The following is a 20,871-nucleotide window of genomic DNA, read 5'->3' as shown; positions in this document are numbered from 1 at the left end:
TATTAATCATTAATTGTGTATTTAGTTACATTGATTTTCTCGTAAATATTTTAAACTTGCCAAATCTCATCTAATGTATGTCTCTGTTTTTGAACTTTATGTAGCCCTTTGCTAATTATTCCATGATTGGCCAGGGTGGGTTGGGGGAGAGAAGTCTGAGAAATCCTGAGAGATGTCTAATTCCTATACATTCACCCTGTTTCCACATGGGTGAGTCCAGAGCAAGTGAGCATGATTTTATCTATTAGATATATTGAGGAGACACTGCTGCCTCATGGCGCAAGGACTTGGGTTCGATCCCGGACCCGCGTCACTGTCTGTGTGGTGTTTGCACATTCTCCTCGTATCTGTGTGGCTCTCATTCCCACAGCCCAAAAGATGTACAGGGTAGGTGATTGGCTGCACTAAATTGCCCTTAATTGTCAAAAAAATAATAATTCGGTACTCTTAATTAAAAAATATATTGAGGAGTGGTTTCTTTACGCAGAGAAGTGGAACTTAGTGTCACGTGTGGTTGAAGGGGTAGAGAGATGCATAATGTTTGAGAAGGCCATGGAAGGATATAAGGGCAGGATGGAAAGATTGAGTTGGAGGAGGCACCTACAGGTTAGGAACAGGCCATTAGGGACCCTCTAGCCTGCTCCACCATTTGATACGATCATGGCCGATCTGATGGTGGCCTCAGCTCTACTTTCCTGTCTGCCCCCCCCCCCCCCCCCCCATTCCTTTACCTCCCTTGTCAAGCAACAATCTAACCCGGCCTTAAATGACCCTACCTCCACTGCTCCCTGACGAAGACAATTCCACAGACTAATAACCCTTGGAGAAGAAAAGCTTCCCATCTCCGTATTAAATGGGAGATACCTTATTATTTAAACCATCTATTCTAGTTCTAATATCTGTCATATGGGGAAACAACCTTGCAGCATCCAACCTGTCTAAAGTCCCCTCAGGATTTTAAATGTTTTAATAGGATTGCATCTCATTCTTCTGAGTTTCCAGTGAATACAGGCCCAATCTGTCCAACCTTTAAGATAACTCTATTATCCCAAGAATCTATCAAGTAAGCATTCTCTGTGCTGCTTCTAATGCAATTATATCCTTTCTTAAGTAAGGAGACCAAAACTGTACACATACTCCACACATGGTTCCACCAATGCCCTGTACAACGAGCAAAACTTCCTTCCTTGTATATTCTATTCTCCTTACATTAAATGACAGCATTCCATTTGCCTTCCTAATCACCTGTATACTATACCTGCATACTATTTTTTTTGTGATTTATTATACCAGGACACCTAGATCCCTTTACCACAATCTCTCTGGGCAAGTTCATATTTTCCTTCGTTATATCACGTTTGCCAAATTTTGCGCATTCACTTTCTATCTGTGTCCCTTTGCAGACTCTTTGTGTCCTCTTGACAGCTAACGCTCCTATCTATCATTATGTCATCAGCACATTTCGCAACTGTACATTCAGTAACCTCATTCAAGTAATAGATTGTACATAGTTGAAACCCCAGTACCAATCCCTGTGATACTCCACCTATTGCAGCTAGCCAACTTGGAAAGTATCCTTTTTATTCCAACTATCTGCTTCCTGGTAGCCAACCAATCCTTTCTCCATGCTAGCACCTTAACTCCTACAGCAAAAGCTCTTATTTTGTGTGCTAACCTTTTATATGGCACTTTGCCAAAATGCCTTTTGGATATCAAAGTACCTTGCATCCATGGGTGGTTCTTTATCCACATTGCTTGTTACCTCCTCAAAGAACTCTAATAAATTAGTCAAATATGATTTCCCTTTCTCAAAACCAGGTTCGCATCAAGATTTTCCAAGTTACTTGCTATAACCTCAACAGGTAGATGTTTGTGTTTTCCCCATGACGGATGTTAGGCAAAATGGTCTGTAGTTTCTTCTTACTTTTACTGCCTCCCTCCCTCCCTTGAATAGATGAGTTGTGTTTGCCTTTTTCAAATCTGGTGGGACCTTTTCAGAATCTAGGCAATTATGGAAGATTACACAGAATGTATCCACTATTTCTGCAGCCACTTGTTCTTAAGGTCCAGGGGACTTGTTAACCATTGGTTCTAATAGTTCTCTCAGTACCTTTTTTCCCTGGCTCTCTCCGTTTCACCTGTTGTTTTACAAGTAGTTTTTAGATGATTTTGCGTCTTCTGCAGTGAAGACAGAACCTTGATATCCACTCAGCGCTTCCACCATTTCTTGATTTCTCATTATTAATTCCTCGGACTGTCATTCTGGAGGACCAATACTCACTTAAATTGCACTTAATTCCTTATTAAATTTTGTCGAATCGCTGACTCTCTGTTTTTATATTTCTAAGTAGCTTTCTCTCATACTCTAATTTCTCCCTTTTTTAGTAATTCTTTGTTTTTAAAAAAATTCTACCCAATCTCCTGCCCTTTCACTAACCTTCACAGGATCATACACTTTTCTTTCTTTCAATTTGATACTATTTTTAACTTTTTTAGTGAGCCACAGATGCTGCTTCCTCATTGTCTTTCTTTCTCAATGGAGTATATCTTGACTGAGATTACTGAAATGTCTCCTTAAAGGTCTGCCACTGCTGACCTACTCCTTAATCTAATTTCCCAGTTCACTTTAGCCAGCTCTTCCTTCATACCCTGGCAATTGCCTTTATTTAAGTTAAAAACACAAACCTTACACCCACTCTTCTCTCCCTCAAACTGAATGTGAAATTCAATTGTGTTATGATCATTGCTGCATTGAGCTCCTTCATTATGAGGTTATTAAGTAATCCTGTCTCAATGCACGTTACCAGGTCTAAAATAGCTTGCTATTTGGCTCCAGAACAGGGATTCCAAAATTGTTGGTTGAGACCCTCCAGTGGGGTTGCGAGACAATATTATGGGGATGGAGGTCCAAGGCAGCAATTGCTGCTGTGGGGTAATGACTTGAATGCGAAGAGCTGCGAAGCCCCATTAAATTCTTGTTTTTTTTTGTAATGGTAGGTGTAGCCGAATGGGCAGATTTCTGTGCAGTAGTGGCTGTGAAAAGGGACGTGTTTTTTTTTTTAAACCCTGCAGTTTAAAGACTTCCCACCACATTTAATCTTACTTCCCATGCCACTCAGCAGCTGAAGGTCACCCAAACCAGCACTGTCACACTGCCCACCCACTCTCGTTTCATTTACTTTTATTGTAATTTCTAGGTATATATCATTTGATGCCAAAAATAGCATTTATAGTCTTGGGGCAGTGTTTTTCAAACTTGTTTTCCGGGGTCCCATTTTTACCAACTGGTCGACCTTCACGACCCACGCCTGCCGACCTTCGCGGCCCACGCTGGCTGACCGCGACCCACCATTTTCTCTTAGCTTGTTTGTTGCTGACAAAATGGAAGAAATGGTTTTGGGTCCCTTTGGTCCCGCGAACTTGTTTTTAAAAAAAAAAAAAAAATGCTGTGCCCATATATTTTTTAAAATGCGGACGCACTGTGCATGCGTACCCGATCATCGGTGTGCAAGCGTTGCGCATGCACACCGATGATCGGGCATGCATGTGCAGTGCGGCCAGATTTCTTTTAATATGTTCCTGGCCATTTTGAAGGCCGCTTGCAGCCGTCGTAGTTAAAAGCCGGCTGTTGCGTGCGGATTCGTGCGATCAGGAGTGCCGCCACGGACACCCGCTTGTGACCTACCCGTGGGTCGTACTCCCGAGTTTGACAATACCTGTCTTAGGGTGTCGATGCTTGGTGGAGTTGTATGGAAATCATCTGGCCTGTATTGTGCTCTTTTTCTTTTAAGAAAACTTTTTTTTCTTGAAACACTGGACAAAGACTGTTTAAACATATAATAATAATATTTACTAGTCTCACAAGTAGGCTTACATTAACACTGCAATGAAGTTACTGTGAAAATCCCCTAGTCGCCACACTGCGGCGCTGTTCGAGTACACTGAGGGAGAATTCAGAATGTCCAATTCACCTAACAAGCACGTCTTTCAGGACTTGTGGGAGGAAACCGGAGCATATCTTTTATGTTAATGGCATCAAGGGCACTTTCTAGGCTTTAACTCGAGGAAGGAGCATAAATATTTTCATCATATTTTCACCTCGCCTGCAAAGTTAAACCATAGACATAGTTAGAATGCCACATATTTTATGGAGAATCTGATTTGAGCATCTCTTCTGTAGTATAGATTGAATTACCCATGTTGACTTCTGTCTCTTTTAATAATGTGTGAGTGTACCCCATGTATTGGACAAATGATCATACAAGTATTCAGTTCAATCACAATCTATTTATTAGACACAAGGTTAGTATATATTTAAGAAATCACAGGCTCATACACTCTAAGACTATGACTATCGATTTGAACGACCTTGACTTAACTTCCAAATGACCGGCTTGGTGCAGCGTAGATAAGGCCTTCTCTGTTTCCTCGCGTATTGTGGCTGGCACTCAGCTAGGTCGTCTGTCAGTTGATGTCGCGGGTCGTTGAACTTGGCTGATGTTGTTAGCTGTGCTGCAGTTGGTGGGTGGTCAGGGGTCAGTCCAAAAGAGACTGAAGGCTGGTTGTGCAGTTCTTATCCTCTGATCTTTCGCGCCCTTTTCGGCGGTTCCAGGTGGGGATCCAATGGATCAATAGGGTTTTGATCACTCTAATCGATCCTGGCCAATTAGAGGTGGGTACCTTGATGGCTGGGCGGGTCCTAGTTGACCATGGCTGTTAGTGTCCAAGGCACTTATGCCTTCCAAAATAAGGCAAACGGGCGCCCTCGAGTCTGCCACTTATTGTTAGTTTCTATCTGGAGTTCATTGTACCAGGAGGACCTTTGAGTGGCCTTCAACAGGTGTGTGTTCCTGCATGAGTTTGAGCTGTTGTTTGCAAATACACAAGCAGTGTCTTGTCTGTGTCCCAAAACCTGACCACAATTACCGCCATTCTTTGCGGGTGGCCATTTTAGATGGTCACACCCACAATTATGTTAAAAAAAAAACTAGCCTGTGTCTATTTTAAGGATAAAGTGCAAAATACACTTGAGACCCAAGTGGATCTGCTAACACACTTTTGTAGCCCATCAGTTTACTCGTGGTTCTTAAAGATCTTGCTGATTCTGATGCGTTTTGAGATCCTGAAAGATTCTCATTAATCTTCAACTCTGAGAATAAATAATGTGAGTTTTCTTTTTCCCCATATGTTTTCAAATGTAGCCAGGACCATGGAAATCTACTGGAAGGGAGAACAAACCTGGCTTATTTTACTCTGGCCAAGATTCAGCATTTACAAGTCCCATTGCGATGATCAAACCTTCAGTACAGTTCAGCAGTAGTTGTCACATCTCTCCAAAAGAGGTATGATCGTAATACATAGAACATAAATTAAAATTGAATTGTGTTTTATTACCATTTATTTCCTTCGACTTAATTAAAATCTGCTCTGAACGTTACTTTGGAAATGCCAGTCAGTCTGTTTGAGATCCCAAAGTACTTCAATATTCAATAGTGATCTAGAACTGTATCTCTTTTTTTGTTTGTGGTGCACAATTCCATGAGAAACAGTAGCACAGTATTGAGCACTGTTGCTTCACAGCGGCAGGGACCCTGGTTCGATTCCCAGATTAGGTCACTGGGCGGAGTCTGCACGTTCTCCCCGTGTCTGTGGGTTTCCACCGGGTGCTCCGGTTTCCTCCCACAAATCCCAAAAGACATGTTGTTAGGTGAATTGGACATTCTGAATTCACCCTATGTATACCCGAACAGGCGCCATAGTGTGGTGACTATAGGATTTTCACAGTAAATTCATTGCAGTGTTAATGTAAGCCTACTTGTGACAATAAAGATTATTATAATGTCAATTGGTGGAACTTGTGTTTGTATTATTTTCATTGCAGATTATGGAAGAGGAAGTGTTTATCTAAAAGGCATTGTGTTTTAAGATGTTATGCTACTCCATTTTGTTCTCTTTGTCACTGCCTCATATGAAATGAAAATCGCTTATTGTCACGAATAGACTTCAATGAAGTTACTGTGAAAAGCCCCTAGTCGCCACATTCCGGCGCCTGTCCGGGGAGGTTGGTACGGGAATCGAACCGTGCTGTTGGTCTGCTTTAAAAGCCAGCGATTTAGCCTGGTGAGCTAAACCAGCACCTACAGGGAACACAGCAACAGGAGTTGAGCCATTCAAGGCCTTGTGCCTGTTCTGCCATTCAAATGGATCATGACCCATCTCGCCTGCATTTCAATTAAATGCTGCTGTTCTATCTCTTTTGATGCAATATATATCAACTGTGAATATTTCAGTTGTTGCAACATTGTCATGAATTGCAGATTTCCATCATCTTTTGCGTGAAGATTTGTTTCCTGATTTTTGCCCCTAAATGAGCTTGCACAAATTTGAAGATTTGGGTTTCTTGGTTCTTGCACATGAGGGGTTAAAATCCCAGAGACAATAGATTATTTGTATCTATCATGCCGATTTTCAATACCGTGCTTAGATCATCATTCAAATATATAAACGCGAGGGGACGCAAGCCAAATTTATGCTACAATGTACTTATATTTTTAGGTGCTGGTATAATTTTCATGAATCTGTGCTCTCCCCCTTCCCTGGGCAATATTATTTTATTCAGAGTTGGTGCCCAAAACTGAGTGCAACCATCCAAATGCAGTCTCACCAATGCTCACTATATTGCTTAGTCGTTATTGGATTCTGGCTACCTTGAGATACAGATAAAATCTCAGTAAAATAAAAGCAAAATACTGCTGATGTTGGAATTTGGAAATGAAAACAGGTGCTGGAAGTAGGCAGCTGGCCGTGCCTCTTTCTCTACTCGCCCCTCCTCACCTCATGCTGCCAGATCTGCTGAGTATAGACAATATTCCAATCGCCTTTTTGATTACCTTTTTGTACTTCTGATTACGTATACAGAACTTTAAATCTCATTGATCCTTCACAACTTTTGTCATCTTTAAGAGAGAATTTTGAGTTGTTTTTCTTAGGATCCCAAGTGGATAAGCTCATACTTACCCATACGGAGCACTAATTATATGTTTTGCTCATTTACTTAGTCGATCTGTATCCCTTTGTATGGGTGAGATGAGTGTGACTGACTGCCCTTGACATCAAGGCAGCATTTAACCGAGTATGGCATCAAGGAGCGCAAAAAAAAACTGGAGTCAATGGGAATCAGGGGGATAACTCTACTGGTTGGAGTCATACCTGGTACAAAGGAAAATGGTTGGAGGTCAATCATCTCAGCTCCAGGACAGCACTGAAGGAGTTCCTCTGGACGGCATGGTAGCACAGTGGTTGGCACTAGTGTTTCGCAGCACTGGGGTCCCAGGTTCAATTCCTGTGGGTCGCTGTCTGTGTGGAGTCTACACGTTCTCCCCGTGTCTGCGAGAGTTTCCTCCGGGTGCTCCGATTTCCTCCCACAAGTCCTGAAAGACGTACTGTTAGGTAATTTGGACATTCTGATTTCTCCCTCTGTACCCGAACAGGCGTCCGAGTGTGGCAATCAGGGGATTTTCACAGTAACTTCATTGCAGTGTTAATGTATGCCTACTTGTGACAATAAAGATTATTAAAGCATTGGTGTATTAGGTCTAACTATCTTCAGCTACTTCATCAATGACCTCCCTTCCATCACAAGGTCAGAAGTGGAGATGTTTGCGGATGATTGCACAATGTTCAGCACCATTCGTTACCCCTCAAATAATGAAGCAGTCCATGTCCAAATGCAACACAACTTAGACAATATCTAGGCTTGGGCTAACAAGTGGCAAGTTGCCTTCGCGCCACACACATCTCTTACAGGAGAGAACTTGACTAATGCCCCATGAGATTCAATGGCATTACAATTGTTGAACAGGAACTGAACTAGACTAGCCATATTGTGGCTACAAGAGCAGGTCAGAGGCTCAGAATCCAGTGGCAATTAACTCTCCTCCTGTCTCCCTAAAGCATGTCCACCATCTGCAAGTCAGGAGTCTGATGGAATACTCTCTCTTGCCTGGATGAGTGCAGCTCAAGTAACACTCAAGAAGCTCAACACCATCCAGGGCAAAGCAGCCTATTTGATTGGTATGCCTTTTACCAGCATTTACTCCTCTGCCACCAATGAACTGGCAGCTATGTGTACCATCTACATACTGCACTGCAGGAACTTACCGAGGCTCCAAAAGTAACACCTTCCAAACCTATGACCACTGCCATCTCTTAAGGACAAGAGAGCAGGTTCCCCTCCAAAAGTGATGTTGCCATTCACCATCCTGACTTGGAAATATTCTTCACTGTTGTGAGGTCAATCCTGTAACTCCCTCCTAAAAAGCACTATGGGTGTACCTATGCCTCAGGGCCTGCAGTGGTTCAAGAAGACAGCTCACCACAACCTTCTCATGGACAACTAGGGAAGGGCAACAAATGCTGACCCAGAAAAAAGTCCTTGCTTGCACCCACACAGTTGATTGTCGTTTTGTGAAGACCTGGATATGCAATGCTCTTTTCTCTATTGATCAATAATATATACAGCGAGAAACTGAGATCAGTACTGATCCTTTGGTAATATTGTCCTGTTTTACCAATCGAAGGATTAACCCATCAACCTGACTCTGTCCCTATCTCCTAAACAACTACCAACCCGTTAAGTTGGTCTTCAATTATATGCATTCTTGATATTTGCAAACCACCTGTGCATATTCTTACCAAAGGCATATAGATGACATACACAGAATTCCCTTTTCCACTATGTTAATGAGTTATGTAAAATAAAAGTCAAGTAGCGATGTGTTTGAAAAATAAAAAATCTTGTCTGAACAAAATGCTTTTGGATATTCTAACTGCAAAAGCATGGATCTTGAATAGGAGTCTGGAGAACTATAGAACATAGAGCCACAGTATATTTCAGTATTAATGAAAATAACTAGCATCTTGGGGCAAGCACTACTTCTATAAAAGAGTGACATGCTCACAATTTTTGACTAAGTTAATTTATCTCAGTTAAAGTTATTTATTTAGCGGGTAGTGCAGTGGTAAGCACTGCTGCCTCACTGCACCAATGACCTGGGTTCGATCCCGGGCCTGGGTCACTGACGTGTGGAGTTTGCACATTCTCCCCTTGCATGCATGGGTCTCACCCCATAGCCCAAAAGATGTGCAAATAAGTGGATTGGCCATACTAAATTGCCCTTAATTGGGGGAAAACAAGAATTGGATCTTTAAAACATTTTAAATTTAATTTATTTAGCTGATTTGGTATGTAGATATAGTAAATCACATGTCTTCTGCTAGTCTAGAAATCTGCCACGGTCTGACATGTTTGTAGCAATGTGACACAAAATTTACATCTAGAATGTACAAGCCGTATGAACTGTTTTTGACTCTGGTTCTATTGTTTTTAACTTCCACTCTGGTGCCTCCTTGTGGCCAGAAGAACTGAATCCTAAACTGTTCCCAGTGCTTGGAGCAGATACTGAGTGAAGGGTCAGACTTGTATTTTGCGACTCTTGTGCTGTGCACATATGTTTTGACATGGAAAATCTTCATGTGCTACTTCAACTGATCAGGCAAAGGAGAGTGCCTCACCTCCTGCGCCCCCCCCCCCCCCTCCCAAAAAGCCTGTCCATCATCTACAAGGCACACGCCAGGAGTGTAATGGAATACTCTCCACTTGCTTGGATGAATGCAGTTCCAACAACACCATCCAGGACAAAGCAGCCTACTTGGTTGCTCATCCTTCCACAAACATTCAGACCCTCCACCGACTAACAGTAGCAACCATGTGTACCATCAACAAGATGCACTCCAGTAACTCACCAAGGTTACTTAGACAGTACATTCCAAACCCAAGACTGTTACCATCTAGAAGGACAAGAGCAGCAGATAACCTGGGAACTCCACCAACTGGTGGTTCTCCTCCAAGTCACTCACCACCCTGACTTGGAAATATATCACCGTTTCTTCACTGTCATTGGGGCATAATCCTGGGACTCCCTCCCTAATAGCACAGTGGGTGTGCCTGCACCTCAAGGACTGCAGAGGTTCAAGAAGGCAACTCACCACCACCTTCTGAAGGGCACCTAGGGATGGACCATAAATGCTGGCCTAACCAACGATGCCCACATCCATAAATTAATAATTTCGAACCTTGCTGTGCAAGTGGGTTCTTGTATTTGCTTACATTATGAAATGATTATATTTCCTTGGCGGTGAAGCAGTGTGGGACTTTTGAAGATGAGACTGTTATTTTTCAGAAAATTGGCAAATGGGAAATAGGATGGTCCATTGAACTTGGAATTGAAGAGCATTGATCACCAAAGTAGAGAACTTGTTTTCTTGCTCATATGAAAAAACTCAAACTCACCTGAAAATGCTTAATATTATCCTTTGGATTGTAGACAGCCAGGTTATTTTCCTTGCTCGCTTATTTGCTATCACAGACCAAACTAATTCAACACTAACTCCTACTTTATCTGTTGCGAAGATAGTATTCTTCCACAACTGGCACTTCATTTACTTATGTTCTTACCTCTACACTGCTGCTCAAACCTATTCGATATAGTTTTCATTTTAGTGATTAATTTCTCCTGTGCCCTTCCCAATGACCTAAAATGGCTTTACGAACTTGAGGTAATCCAGTGCTCCATGTCCCACACATCTCTCAGATCATCTCTGCCTTTACCAAGTTGTGTTTTTTTTTTTTTGCGCCACACTGTCTTAACTTTAAAATGTTTGTCATCAAAGCCTTTCAAAGCATTGTTTCACTCCATCCTAGTAGTCTAGACCATTACTCTTTTTGCTTTTCTGACCTTGGAATGCTTTTTCTTGCTCGTTCTTTCTGGCCTGAAACGTCACATCTAAGCAATTGTACATTGACACTTTTTCTTTCCTGAAAATGCATCTCCTTCCATCCCCAATGCCGTCACCCCTATAACTACTTTGTTTCCTGCTCTATATGTACTTTCAGTAAGTTTAAAAAACATATTTGCATAAATGAATTGTGAAAATGTGAAATACACCACCCCAGAAATCAATTGATATAAAGGTGTTGTGGTGGAGTGCTACAAATTGACCACAGGAGATTCAAGTACAGGCTGACTCGGGTACAGGTTATGATTGTTTTATTCTTCCAGCATGGAGGGAGAGCGCCATCTCGGAGAGACATCAGAAGGAGCACTCTGCTAACTCGGAGATTTCCATTAGAATCATGCACTATATATCACATACACAGAAAATTTACATTGACCAGGTGTCTTTGTTCCAGGTACAGGATCCACCAAGCACAACACTATCTATCTTTTCCCTTGTCTCCCAGAGGCTAACTTCATCTGTTCGGGCTTGGTGACTGTTCTTCCACTGACTCAGGCCCATGAGGAACGCAAAGTTCATTAGGCAAAGCATCCTATTGATATGGGCCCCTAGGGTATAAATGTTCACCAGAGTTGAGTTTACTGTCGACATAAGCATTTAACTAGTGGCATCTTTAGTTTTAATCTCTTTTAATAAATCAATTTTATTTCCCTTAACAAAGTCAGATGATACTAAGATTTCTGGACAAGAGGTAGGAGTTGAGATTAAAATGAAGAGCTGTCATGCCCAACAGAAAATGGCAGAGCAGAAATGATTCTTGTCTAAGTCCTCAAATTTGTTTGCTTTTTATTCGGGGAAATCTTTATAAATCATTAATTAATAAAAGTGACCTATTCTGGTTATAAAGCTTGTACGGTATCTTCATAGGCCCAGAATGAAATCTGATATTTGTTTCTTTGCATTCACAAAATTAGTTGAACATACTTTGTAGCCAAGGTCGTTAACTCTGGAAACCAAAGCCTTCTCCCTACTAATGTCATAAATAGTCAGTGATGCAGCTTTACATATTTTATCTGTTCGTTTTGCAGAATCTGTCACCGAAATCTGGTGCTGATTTGCTGTTAACGTGCACTAGAACAGTTGGCAAAAATCTGAAATATATTCCTTGTACAATTCTGGTTCATGAATCTCATCATTATCAATTTCAAGGAGTGTAACAAAATGAGGCAAATCATATTTTTTAGTTTTGGAGAATGCTATCACTGAAGTTTGGTAATTCCGAAACATACTTCCATTTTTCTTTTCAGATTCCTTCAAGTACCACTCCTCCAATAGAGATCAGCACATGTCGTCTAATGAAACTGACTCGGGTAAAGACAGACAAGAAGAGTGAGTTTCTGAAGGCACTGAAAGATGACCGAAACGATGAAATATCAGAACACAGAGATTTCGACAAATTGGAAGTTAGTGAAATAATTGATCTACCTTTCAACTTTATGGTTGGTTTGGTTGCAAATGAATCACACAAAGCAAATTAAATTATTTCCTGTTGGGAGTTAGTAACATTGTACAGGTAACTATTGTGGGGACAGTTGACCTTTTCGGACGGAATCCTGCTGTCCTGTATTACTGGCATGATGGGAAGGAGGTGAAAGTACTTACTTTTGCAAAGTATGTTTCTTGTTGCCATGTCTATGTGCCGCTGATTAGAAAATATAGTGATAATTTGAAATAACGCAGAAAAGGGTGATTGCTGCCTGCAAGTCAAATTCAGTTTACAGCAGATAATGTTTCCAAGTCACCTGAAAGTTTGTGCATTTTTTTCCCCCCTCATTTATTCTTGTGTTTTGCCTGACCAAGCAGTGTCCTCATTTTACTCCTCTGCTTCTTGTTTGGAAAAGCAAAGATACTGATGAATTCTTGATAGAAAATTGGATGAAAATTACAAATATTTTTTTAAAATAAATTTAGAGCACCCAATTCATTTTTTTCAATTAAGGGGCAATTTAACATGGCCAATCAACCTACCCTGTACATCTTTGGGTTGTGGGGGCGATACCCACACAAACACGGGGAGAATGTGCAAACTCCACATAGACAGTGACTCTGAGCCGGAATCGAACCTAGGACCTCGGCATCGTGAGGCAGGAGTGCTAACCACTGCGCCATAGTACTTCCCTGAAAAATTACAAATATGACCATGACATCGTCACATTATTTCTGCTTCATTTGTGTGTGTCTGCCAGTAACGACAGCAGATAATCTTGGGGGATTTCAGTGTAATGATCCAGATGATGAAAACACCACAATGTGTATACAAATTAAAATGTTATATGACTTCGAGATGGCATTTGTAAAAATTGCTGATCATTTTGGTGGTAATAATCTTGTAGTTGCAGTACAGTTGAGTTGTGTTGCTGTGGTGTATTGTTTAGATTGTATATACTGCATATGTGGATAATTAATCCAGTGGCAGGACACCAGTTGAATGAACAGCTCTGTCTTGGATGCTGTTGAGTTGCTTCAGCATTGTGGTTGCACCCGACCAGGAAAATAGTGAATATTTCATTACATTCCTTACTTGAGCTATATAGATGTTGGAGAAACTTTTGAGGAGTCCAAGGTGAACCATTTATCACACAGCATGAATGGAAAGTTTTTTTCCTCCTCTTTTTTGTACATTTCTGTGTTTGGTAAAGAAACAAACAATTGCTGATGAACCATTGACCAAATACTTAACTTCTGCCCTAAAACATCCGTCCCTGGTGACATCAGAACTATTCACACTGTTAGCTGAAGCCGTTCAATGGATTGTGAACTTCTACATCAAATTATAATTGCTTCCTCAACCAGAGGAATAAAACCCATTCTGCAATTCATAATGCATTTTTGAGAATATGTACAAAAAGAGTAATCAATTTTACATGGGTTTATCTAGTCTGCTTAATTGTTATACAAGTGTAGCTTATTGATTATGAATGTTCACAGTATCTCAATGAGGAGGGATTTGATAGTGGTAATCCCACATTTTCATCTTTTGTTATGGAACCTAATCCCAACATCATAACCATTTTATGATATCTATTTGACAGCAACTGTTAAAACATTTGACAGCTGTGCAAATTGATTTCTAATTAAGAACTCTTATCACCCATCCACCATTTTGGATTATTTAAAAAAATTACCATTTTTCACTGAGCTAGATTTTGTGGTCAGCAGTGAAGGTATGGTCTTGTCGTTGATCAAGAAGAAAGCTGCGCACAAAGACCTAGCAATTACAATAGCCTGGATTTCCCCTTTTCTAAATGCATTTTAAATCCTGCATCAAGTCAAGGGGATCGATCACCATGTGTCCAGCAACAAGCAGGATAAGCAGCCAATTACATTAAAAATATTCTTACAGGCAGAAAACCAGGAAGATAAAAGTACTGAAGATTCATTGACCTGAAATGTTAACTCCTGTTCGCTCCACAGTTGCTGCCTGACCTTCTGAGTATTTCTAGCAGTTTCTGATTTTCTTTCAGATTTCCAGCATCTATAGTAGTTTGCTTTTGTATTATAGTTGAAAACACTGAATCCCTTCACTTTCTTAAATTTAGATAGAGAAGTAAATGACTTGTGATCGAAGCTAAAATAGATATAATTTTAAAAATGTGCAGTATTTTGTTTGAGCATAATTGGTAAAATTTACTTGAGATTTTCAGGGATAGTAATAATTGTGAAGTTAGTCTAACATTAAATACTATTTTTAACTGCAAGCCTAACTGCAAAGGTGGAGGTTCACTCAATTCATAGCCTGGGGATTACATTCTGGGTTTGGTAGGGGGTGGTGATACCATCACAGTCATCCTCTGTAGAAACATAGAACAACACGTAGCAGCTTCTGGATTTCTACATTCTGCACAGGTGCAGATTCTAGAAATTGCTGTTAGTGCCACTTTTGCCCTCGTTGCAAAATCTGGGCCATAACTTGCTCAAAAGTCATCTATTTTTGAGGATCTTGTTAGTGCCATTGGTGAAGTCAGTTTTGCTAATGACATGCTGCAGCATTATGATACTGAAACTGAGGGCAGCACGGTGGCCTAGTGGTTAGCATAGCTGCCTCACGGCGCTGAGGTCCCAGGTTCGATCCCGGCTCTGGGTCACTGTCCGTGTGGAGTTTGCACATTCTCCCCGTGTCTGCGTGGGTTTCACCTCCACAACCCAAAAATGTGCAGGGTAGGTGGATTGGCCACACTAAATTGCCCCTTAATTGGAAAATATAATTGGGTAATCTAAATTTTTTTTTTTTAAAAGATGATACTGAAGCTGTGGTCGTTGATTTTGCGGCAAAGAATGCAGCAACACCGCTCCTTTGAGAGCTGTCCATCAGAGATTTGTTCCACAGGTTGTTCTGCTTCAAATTGAAACATGTGCCTACAGTAGAGCATATTAAAATATATTTTCCTATTATGTTGTGAAATAACCCTGGTTCACTTAAGTATGGATCATTACTTACAATCACATTACAGTGTGATTCATTTGTGGGGCTCTTTTGTGTGTGATGTCTGGATAATTGCTGACTTGCCCCCATTATCTGCTTGCCAGTTCTCATTTAAAATCATGTTTTTCATCCTTCAGTCATCTGGAATCTGAGTTGGGATTGAAACAGCACATTTTTAGAACATTGTTGCACAAGTTGTGCTATCCACTTTTTCTACCTGGACTGTCTGAACATTTATTTGTTTATTTTAATTACTTTTCAACAGGATTGTGTACAGAATATTCCAGAAACAAATGGGAAATCAAATGGTCATCAGCATCATCTCTCCCTCTGTGGCCCGGAAAAAGATTATCTTTCCAGTTCTCTTGAAGCAGAACATAGGTATAATTATTTTTTAAATTTAGTTTCAATTTAGCATCACATTTGTGATTAATTTATTTTCACTTGATGTCTGGACAAACATAGTAGACTGATGGGATTAAATCTTTTCTCTCTCTACTGATTGTTGGAGCTCCAAGTATAAATCAATTCGGACAATCTTGGTGGGATAAATTCACAGAAGAAAAATGTCTGTAAACTCACCTTAATTGGCACAAAATAAGCATTATTTTTAAAAAGCATAAAGATGGTTGACAGGAGAAAGATATCATTTCCAGCAGTTTTTGATGTCATTTTTTAAAGTTTCTTCAATCAACAATTTGTACTGGTTTGGTGCTCTACCTGGTGTTTAATAGAACACATTTGCTGTAGTAGTAGCATAGATTTGCATGGTATAGGTACAGTGTCTCAAAAACCAGCAACCTTGGGACAGTGATCGTGCTAGAGTTTAGATCTTGCTGCATTTCAGTTCAGGCCATGGGCAGTTCATTTTGTCAGGTCAACTGGGGGTTACAGGCCACTTAGCACAGGAACAGACTGGCGTGCAAGCGGCAAAGGAGAATCATGTTTCTGCCTTTGAGAAGGTGGTGGCAAGCTGCCCTCTTAAGCCACTGCCATCCATGTGGTGTAGGTACACTCAGTGCTGTTAAGAAGGGGGTTGTGTGATTTTGATCCAGCGCCAGTGAAGGAATGGCGATATAATAAGGAATGGCAGCACGGTAGCACAAGTGGATAGCACTGTGGCTTCACAGCGTCAGGATCCCAGGTTCGATTCCCGTCTTGGGTCACTGTCTGTGTGGAGTCTGCACATTCTCCCCGTGTCTGCATGGGTTTCTTCCGGATGTTCCTGTTTCCTACCACAGTCCGAAGATGTGCATGTTGGGTGGATCGGCCATTCTAATTTGTCCCTTAGAGTCCAACGGTTAGGTGGTGTTACAGGGATAAGGCGAGGTGTGGGGACGTCTGGTGGCGGCTATGGAATGAGCGGTCGCACATTTGGTGGCTCCTGCTCAAGGTGGTATTTTTTCGGTCCATTCCCTGTCTGAAGGGTATGTTTTGGATGGAAGGAGGTGTAGAGTACCTGGAAACGGTGTAACTTCTCTGGTGTGGCTTGTGGATGGATCCACAAACTAGGAATGGAACGAGAAGAAAGGAGCTGTTGGAGCAGGAGAGTCTTTGTGGTGCGCCACAGGTAAAGATTATGGGAGGCAAGGGGCCATTATGTCTGCCCAGTGATCAACGGAGCAGTTGGTGGCATTTCTGAATACTACATTCAGGCAGCAGAGGGAGGAGGCCTTGGAAGACCTGACCAAAGTGGTGGAGCCGGTTAAGGCAGGTATCGAGAGAGTGGAGTAGATGCTGGAGTCCCAGGGCCGGGCGATCCAGAAAGTGGAGGAGATGGCGGGGGAGCAGAGAAGCAGCTGGCCTAGTTGGTGGCTGAGGTGGGGTGATGTGGGAGACCAGAAGAGGCTGAAGGAGAAGGTGGAGGATCTGGAGCACTGCTCCAGAAGGCAAAATTTGCGGATTGTGGGGATGCCTGAAGGTATCGAAGGTGGGGAGGAGGAGTGGCCTTGGTAGGGTGCACTTTTCAGGCGATCGGTTTAAACTTGATGGGCCAAATGGCCGCTTTCTGCACTCTAGGATTTCTATGATTTGAGCCCAAAGCATTAGCTCATGTTCTCTGGATTATTAGTCCAGTGATACTACCACTACACTATTGTCTCCCTTTACCTGACAAGCAGAGCACACTGTCAATGTATCATCTCGCTGAATTGTCCAAGTAAGTTTTTATTTTACTCAATCCAAGTGTGGCACATGATAAAATTGTCTGGTTTTAGGACAATTCAGCTTTTGGACATCCGGATTTAAGACTGTACTGTACCTTTAATAGATCACAACATTCCAAGGCACGTCACAGTAGAAAAATTGGGTGAAGTAGGTTTTAAAGAATGAGGGATGAAGCAATATGGAGGAGTTGAGGGAGTGACTCCCACAGTGTGCAAACTAGATTTCTGAAGGCTCTTGATACTGACACAGGCTAGCTGGTATAGATTTACAATTTGTATATGTATGTCTCCCTTATGTTTCTATTACATAGTTGTCTACTCCTGGACATAGAACACATTAAAGCATCTCTGCTACATTTTTAAAATTTTCTGTATCCTGCATCAGTCTTCCTTTCCCTGAGCCAAAAAATGAAGCACTTGATTACTACCAAAAATGCCAGCGGTAAAAGCAAATAATTTACCAAGACAAAATTGCTACAAATTAGCAATGAGATAGCTGCATGGGTAATAGCAAAACTTTCAAGGGATTATTTTTCTTCCTGGTTTGTTTCAGTCTTTGTTATTGCTCCCTTCATAATTACATACATTTTAGAAATGGTTGTAAGTGCTGGTATGCTGCCTATCTTCATTTGACCAACATTGAGGATGTTTCAGCTGGACTGTATAATTAAGTGTTTGGCACCAGTCAGTTGCACTTTAATTTGGACTTGTATCTTTGAATAATTTGCAGAGCTGATTCTCAGATCAATTTTTACAGTAATTGGCGGAACACATTGCACTTAAAATGTGAAGTTGGAAGAAACCAGGAATGATGAGCTTTGGGATGTTGTTCTGTTACATACCAGAGTGGGTCCTTAATTTTACCCTAATAGCAAACGTTATGTTCATTATTTCTATGAAATGTATTTAAAATTGGGTGGAAATTTTTGGTATTATCCAGATTCATGCAAAGTTAGTGTGGTATGTATGCAAGAGGAAATTCTTAACACGCTTAGATCCCAATCTCTAATGCCACTAAAGTGCATAGGAACTAATTTTCTTGGACTCCATTGCCTACTTGAAGTATAAGGGGCTGCATGGTGTTTAATCTGGGCTGACCTGGTTGTCTAATCTTACCTTACTCCTAGGATAAGCTCCCCTATGAGTAAAATAAATTTCAGCTTTATGCCTAGCTGCTGACCTGGAGGTTTCCGGTTGCTGCTGGAGAACAATTAGTAGATCCCTGATGTCAGTGTAAAAAAAAATATTAGATACTCTTTAAGGATTCAACTCTACATCAGTGCATCCTGCCCATTGGAAATAGATATTAGCCAGGAGCGAAGTTTAGAAAAATCATTGGTTGTATATTCAGCCCGAGCCTGGGAATGATTTGAGTATTCAACAGCTGATTATTAAAATCTTTCAATGATACTGTTCAGATGGGAGCATGGTATTTTAAAAGTCCCTTTAAACATGAAATGACACCGTTTTGTTGCTTTTTAGAACCTCTGGACCACATTCATAAATTATTATAAACAAGACCAGTAGTAGCTCTAATGTAAAGATGTTTTTTGTACAGTTTGAATTATTTATTTTTAGTGGGATCAGGATCGAACTTTGAATTCATGTCCATTTCTACAGATTGTTGAAAGAAATGGGTTGGCAGGAATCCTCGGAGAATGATAACTTCTTGCCTCTGACTGAAGATGAGCTCAGGGAGTTCCAGGCTAAAACTGAGCAGGTATGTCTGTCAGTTGTCCTTTCTTTTCAAACTGTAAGATTGCAATGGTTTACATTTTGTTTGAATATATTATCCAAGCCATCTATTTAACTTCAAACATCACTCAACAAGATGAGGAAAAACTTTTTTCTCCTGAGGTTTCTTTCTCTTCCACAGTGAGCAGTGGAGGCTGGGTCATTGAATATATTGAAGCTAACTTGGACAGATTTTTGGTCAACAAGGGAGCTGAGGGTTATGGGGGCAGGCAGGAAAGTGGAGTTAAGGCCACACGAGATCAGCCATGATTTTATTGAACTGTGGTAGAGTCTCTTGGGGCTAATTGGTCCACTCCTATTTTTTAAAAAAATTAAAAATCACTGTTTTGGAATAGTACTGGACCAACACCTAGAGGATGGCAGTGATGTCAATGTAGCGATTCCTTAGCGCTGCCTGCATTCTGTGCTGAAATATTTGTGTGGAACGCTCAATGCATCCAAGACAAAAGAGCCCACAAGATTAGCACACAGTGGCAGTAAGATGTGAAGTCACCATAGTCCCAGGTGACCAGAGGCTGCTTTCCCCTTTGAGGGGGACAGCTGGCTGGTGGCGATTTAACCTGAGGATCAGCACACCTCCAGGCAAGGGGCAAGGTTGAGAAGATGGAAACTTCATAGATAAGCTCAGTCGGCACGGGAGCTGAACCTGCGCTGTTGGCCTTGTTCTGCACCACAAATCGGCTGTCCATCCAACTGAGCGAAAACGGCCCCCAGCACTGATGTGTACCATCTGAAAGATGCACTGTAGCAACTTGTGAAGGTGTCTTCAACAGCATCTTTCAAACCTGTGACCTTTACCACCTAGACGATTAAAGGTAGCAAACTCATGGGAACACCACTTCCTGCATGCCCTTTCAAATCTCCCACAATCCTGACTTGGAACTATTCCTTCTTCATTTCTGGGTCAAAATCCTGGAACTCCTCCTCTAATAGCACTGTGGGTGTATTTGCACCACATAGACTGCAGTGATCCAAGAAGGTAGTTCATCACCACATTCTCGAGGGCAATTAGAGATGGGCAATAAATGTTATGTTAGTGATGCTCATAACTCGAGAATGAATATGTTTGGTAACGTAAGAATTCTATCATCTGATTTAGTTGGTTCTGCTCTGCAGCTGAAAGAAAATGTAAGGGGTGATGGGAGGAATAGAACTAGTACTTGGAATTGAACATATTTGCTTTTTGTTTTGGCAAACAGCAATCTTGAATAAGAACTATTAAAAGTGGGGCAATGGTTCTAGTTTCAATGTCGAACTATATTAACTGAAAACAACTGATTGCCTTCGGGAAATGCATATTTTCTTGGACTTGTAGGAAGTCTATTATCTGTCCTTTTCTAGAAAACCTTGGCCCTGTCCTAAAAATTCAAGTGTTAGAAATTCAGATGTTGTCAGGTGCAAGCTAAAATTTGCAATTTTAATGAGACTAACTTTAATTTTAAGCCGAAATATATTGTTAAAATGAATACATTCTGCATTGGGGCTCAAATTATGTAAAATACCCTTAATTTCAATTTTACCTCAGATACAAATTTCAAATGCAGATATGCATATTACAAGGAGATTGCATTCTCTCCGTGGGTTTCCTCTGGATGCTCTGGAAGATGTGCAGGTTAGGTGGATTGGCCATGATACATTGTCCCTTAGTAGGTACAAAGGTAGGTAGAGTTA

The 20,871-nt window shown here is 41.1% G+C and overlaps 1 protein-coding gene across 2 annotated transcripts in view; it reads left to right on the top strand.

Annotated features, from left to right (window-relative positions):
* gpbp1l1 (GC-rich promoter binding protein 1-like 1) overlaps nt 1–20,871 on the top strand; it is a 110,283-nt gene that overhangs the window by 74,926 nt on the left and 14,486 nt on the right. For both annotated transcript variants that reach the window (XM_038794176.1, XM_038794177.1), the window contains exons 8-11: nt 5,202–5,342; nt 12,105–12,260; nt 15,546–15,661; nt 19,066–19,165. In XM_038794176.1, the coding sequence (XP_038650104.1) occupies nt 5,202–5,342; nt 12,105–12,260; nt 15,546–15,661; nt 19,066–19,165 (513 nt within the window). The remainder of the gene's footprint in view (nt 1–5,201; nt 5,343–12,104; nt 12,261–15,545; nt 15,662–19,065; nt 19,166–20,871) is intronic.

The sequence above is a fragment of the Scyliorhinus canicula genome, chromosome 4, assembly GCF_902713615.1.
Source record: "Scyliorhinus canicula chromosome 4, sScyCan1.1, whole genome shotgun sequence".
NCBI classification, from domain to species: domain Eukaryota; kingdom Metazoa; phylum Chordata; class Chondrichthyes; order Carcharhiniformes; family Scyliorhinidae; genus Scyliorhinus; species Scyliorhinus canicula.
The sequence above is the reverse complement of the archived record's forward strand: the minus strand, read 5'-3'. Positions and strand labels throughout refer to the sequence as shown.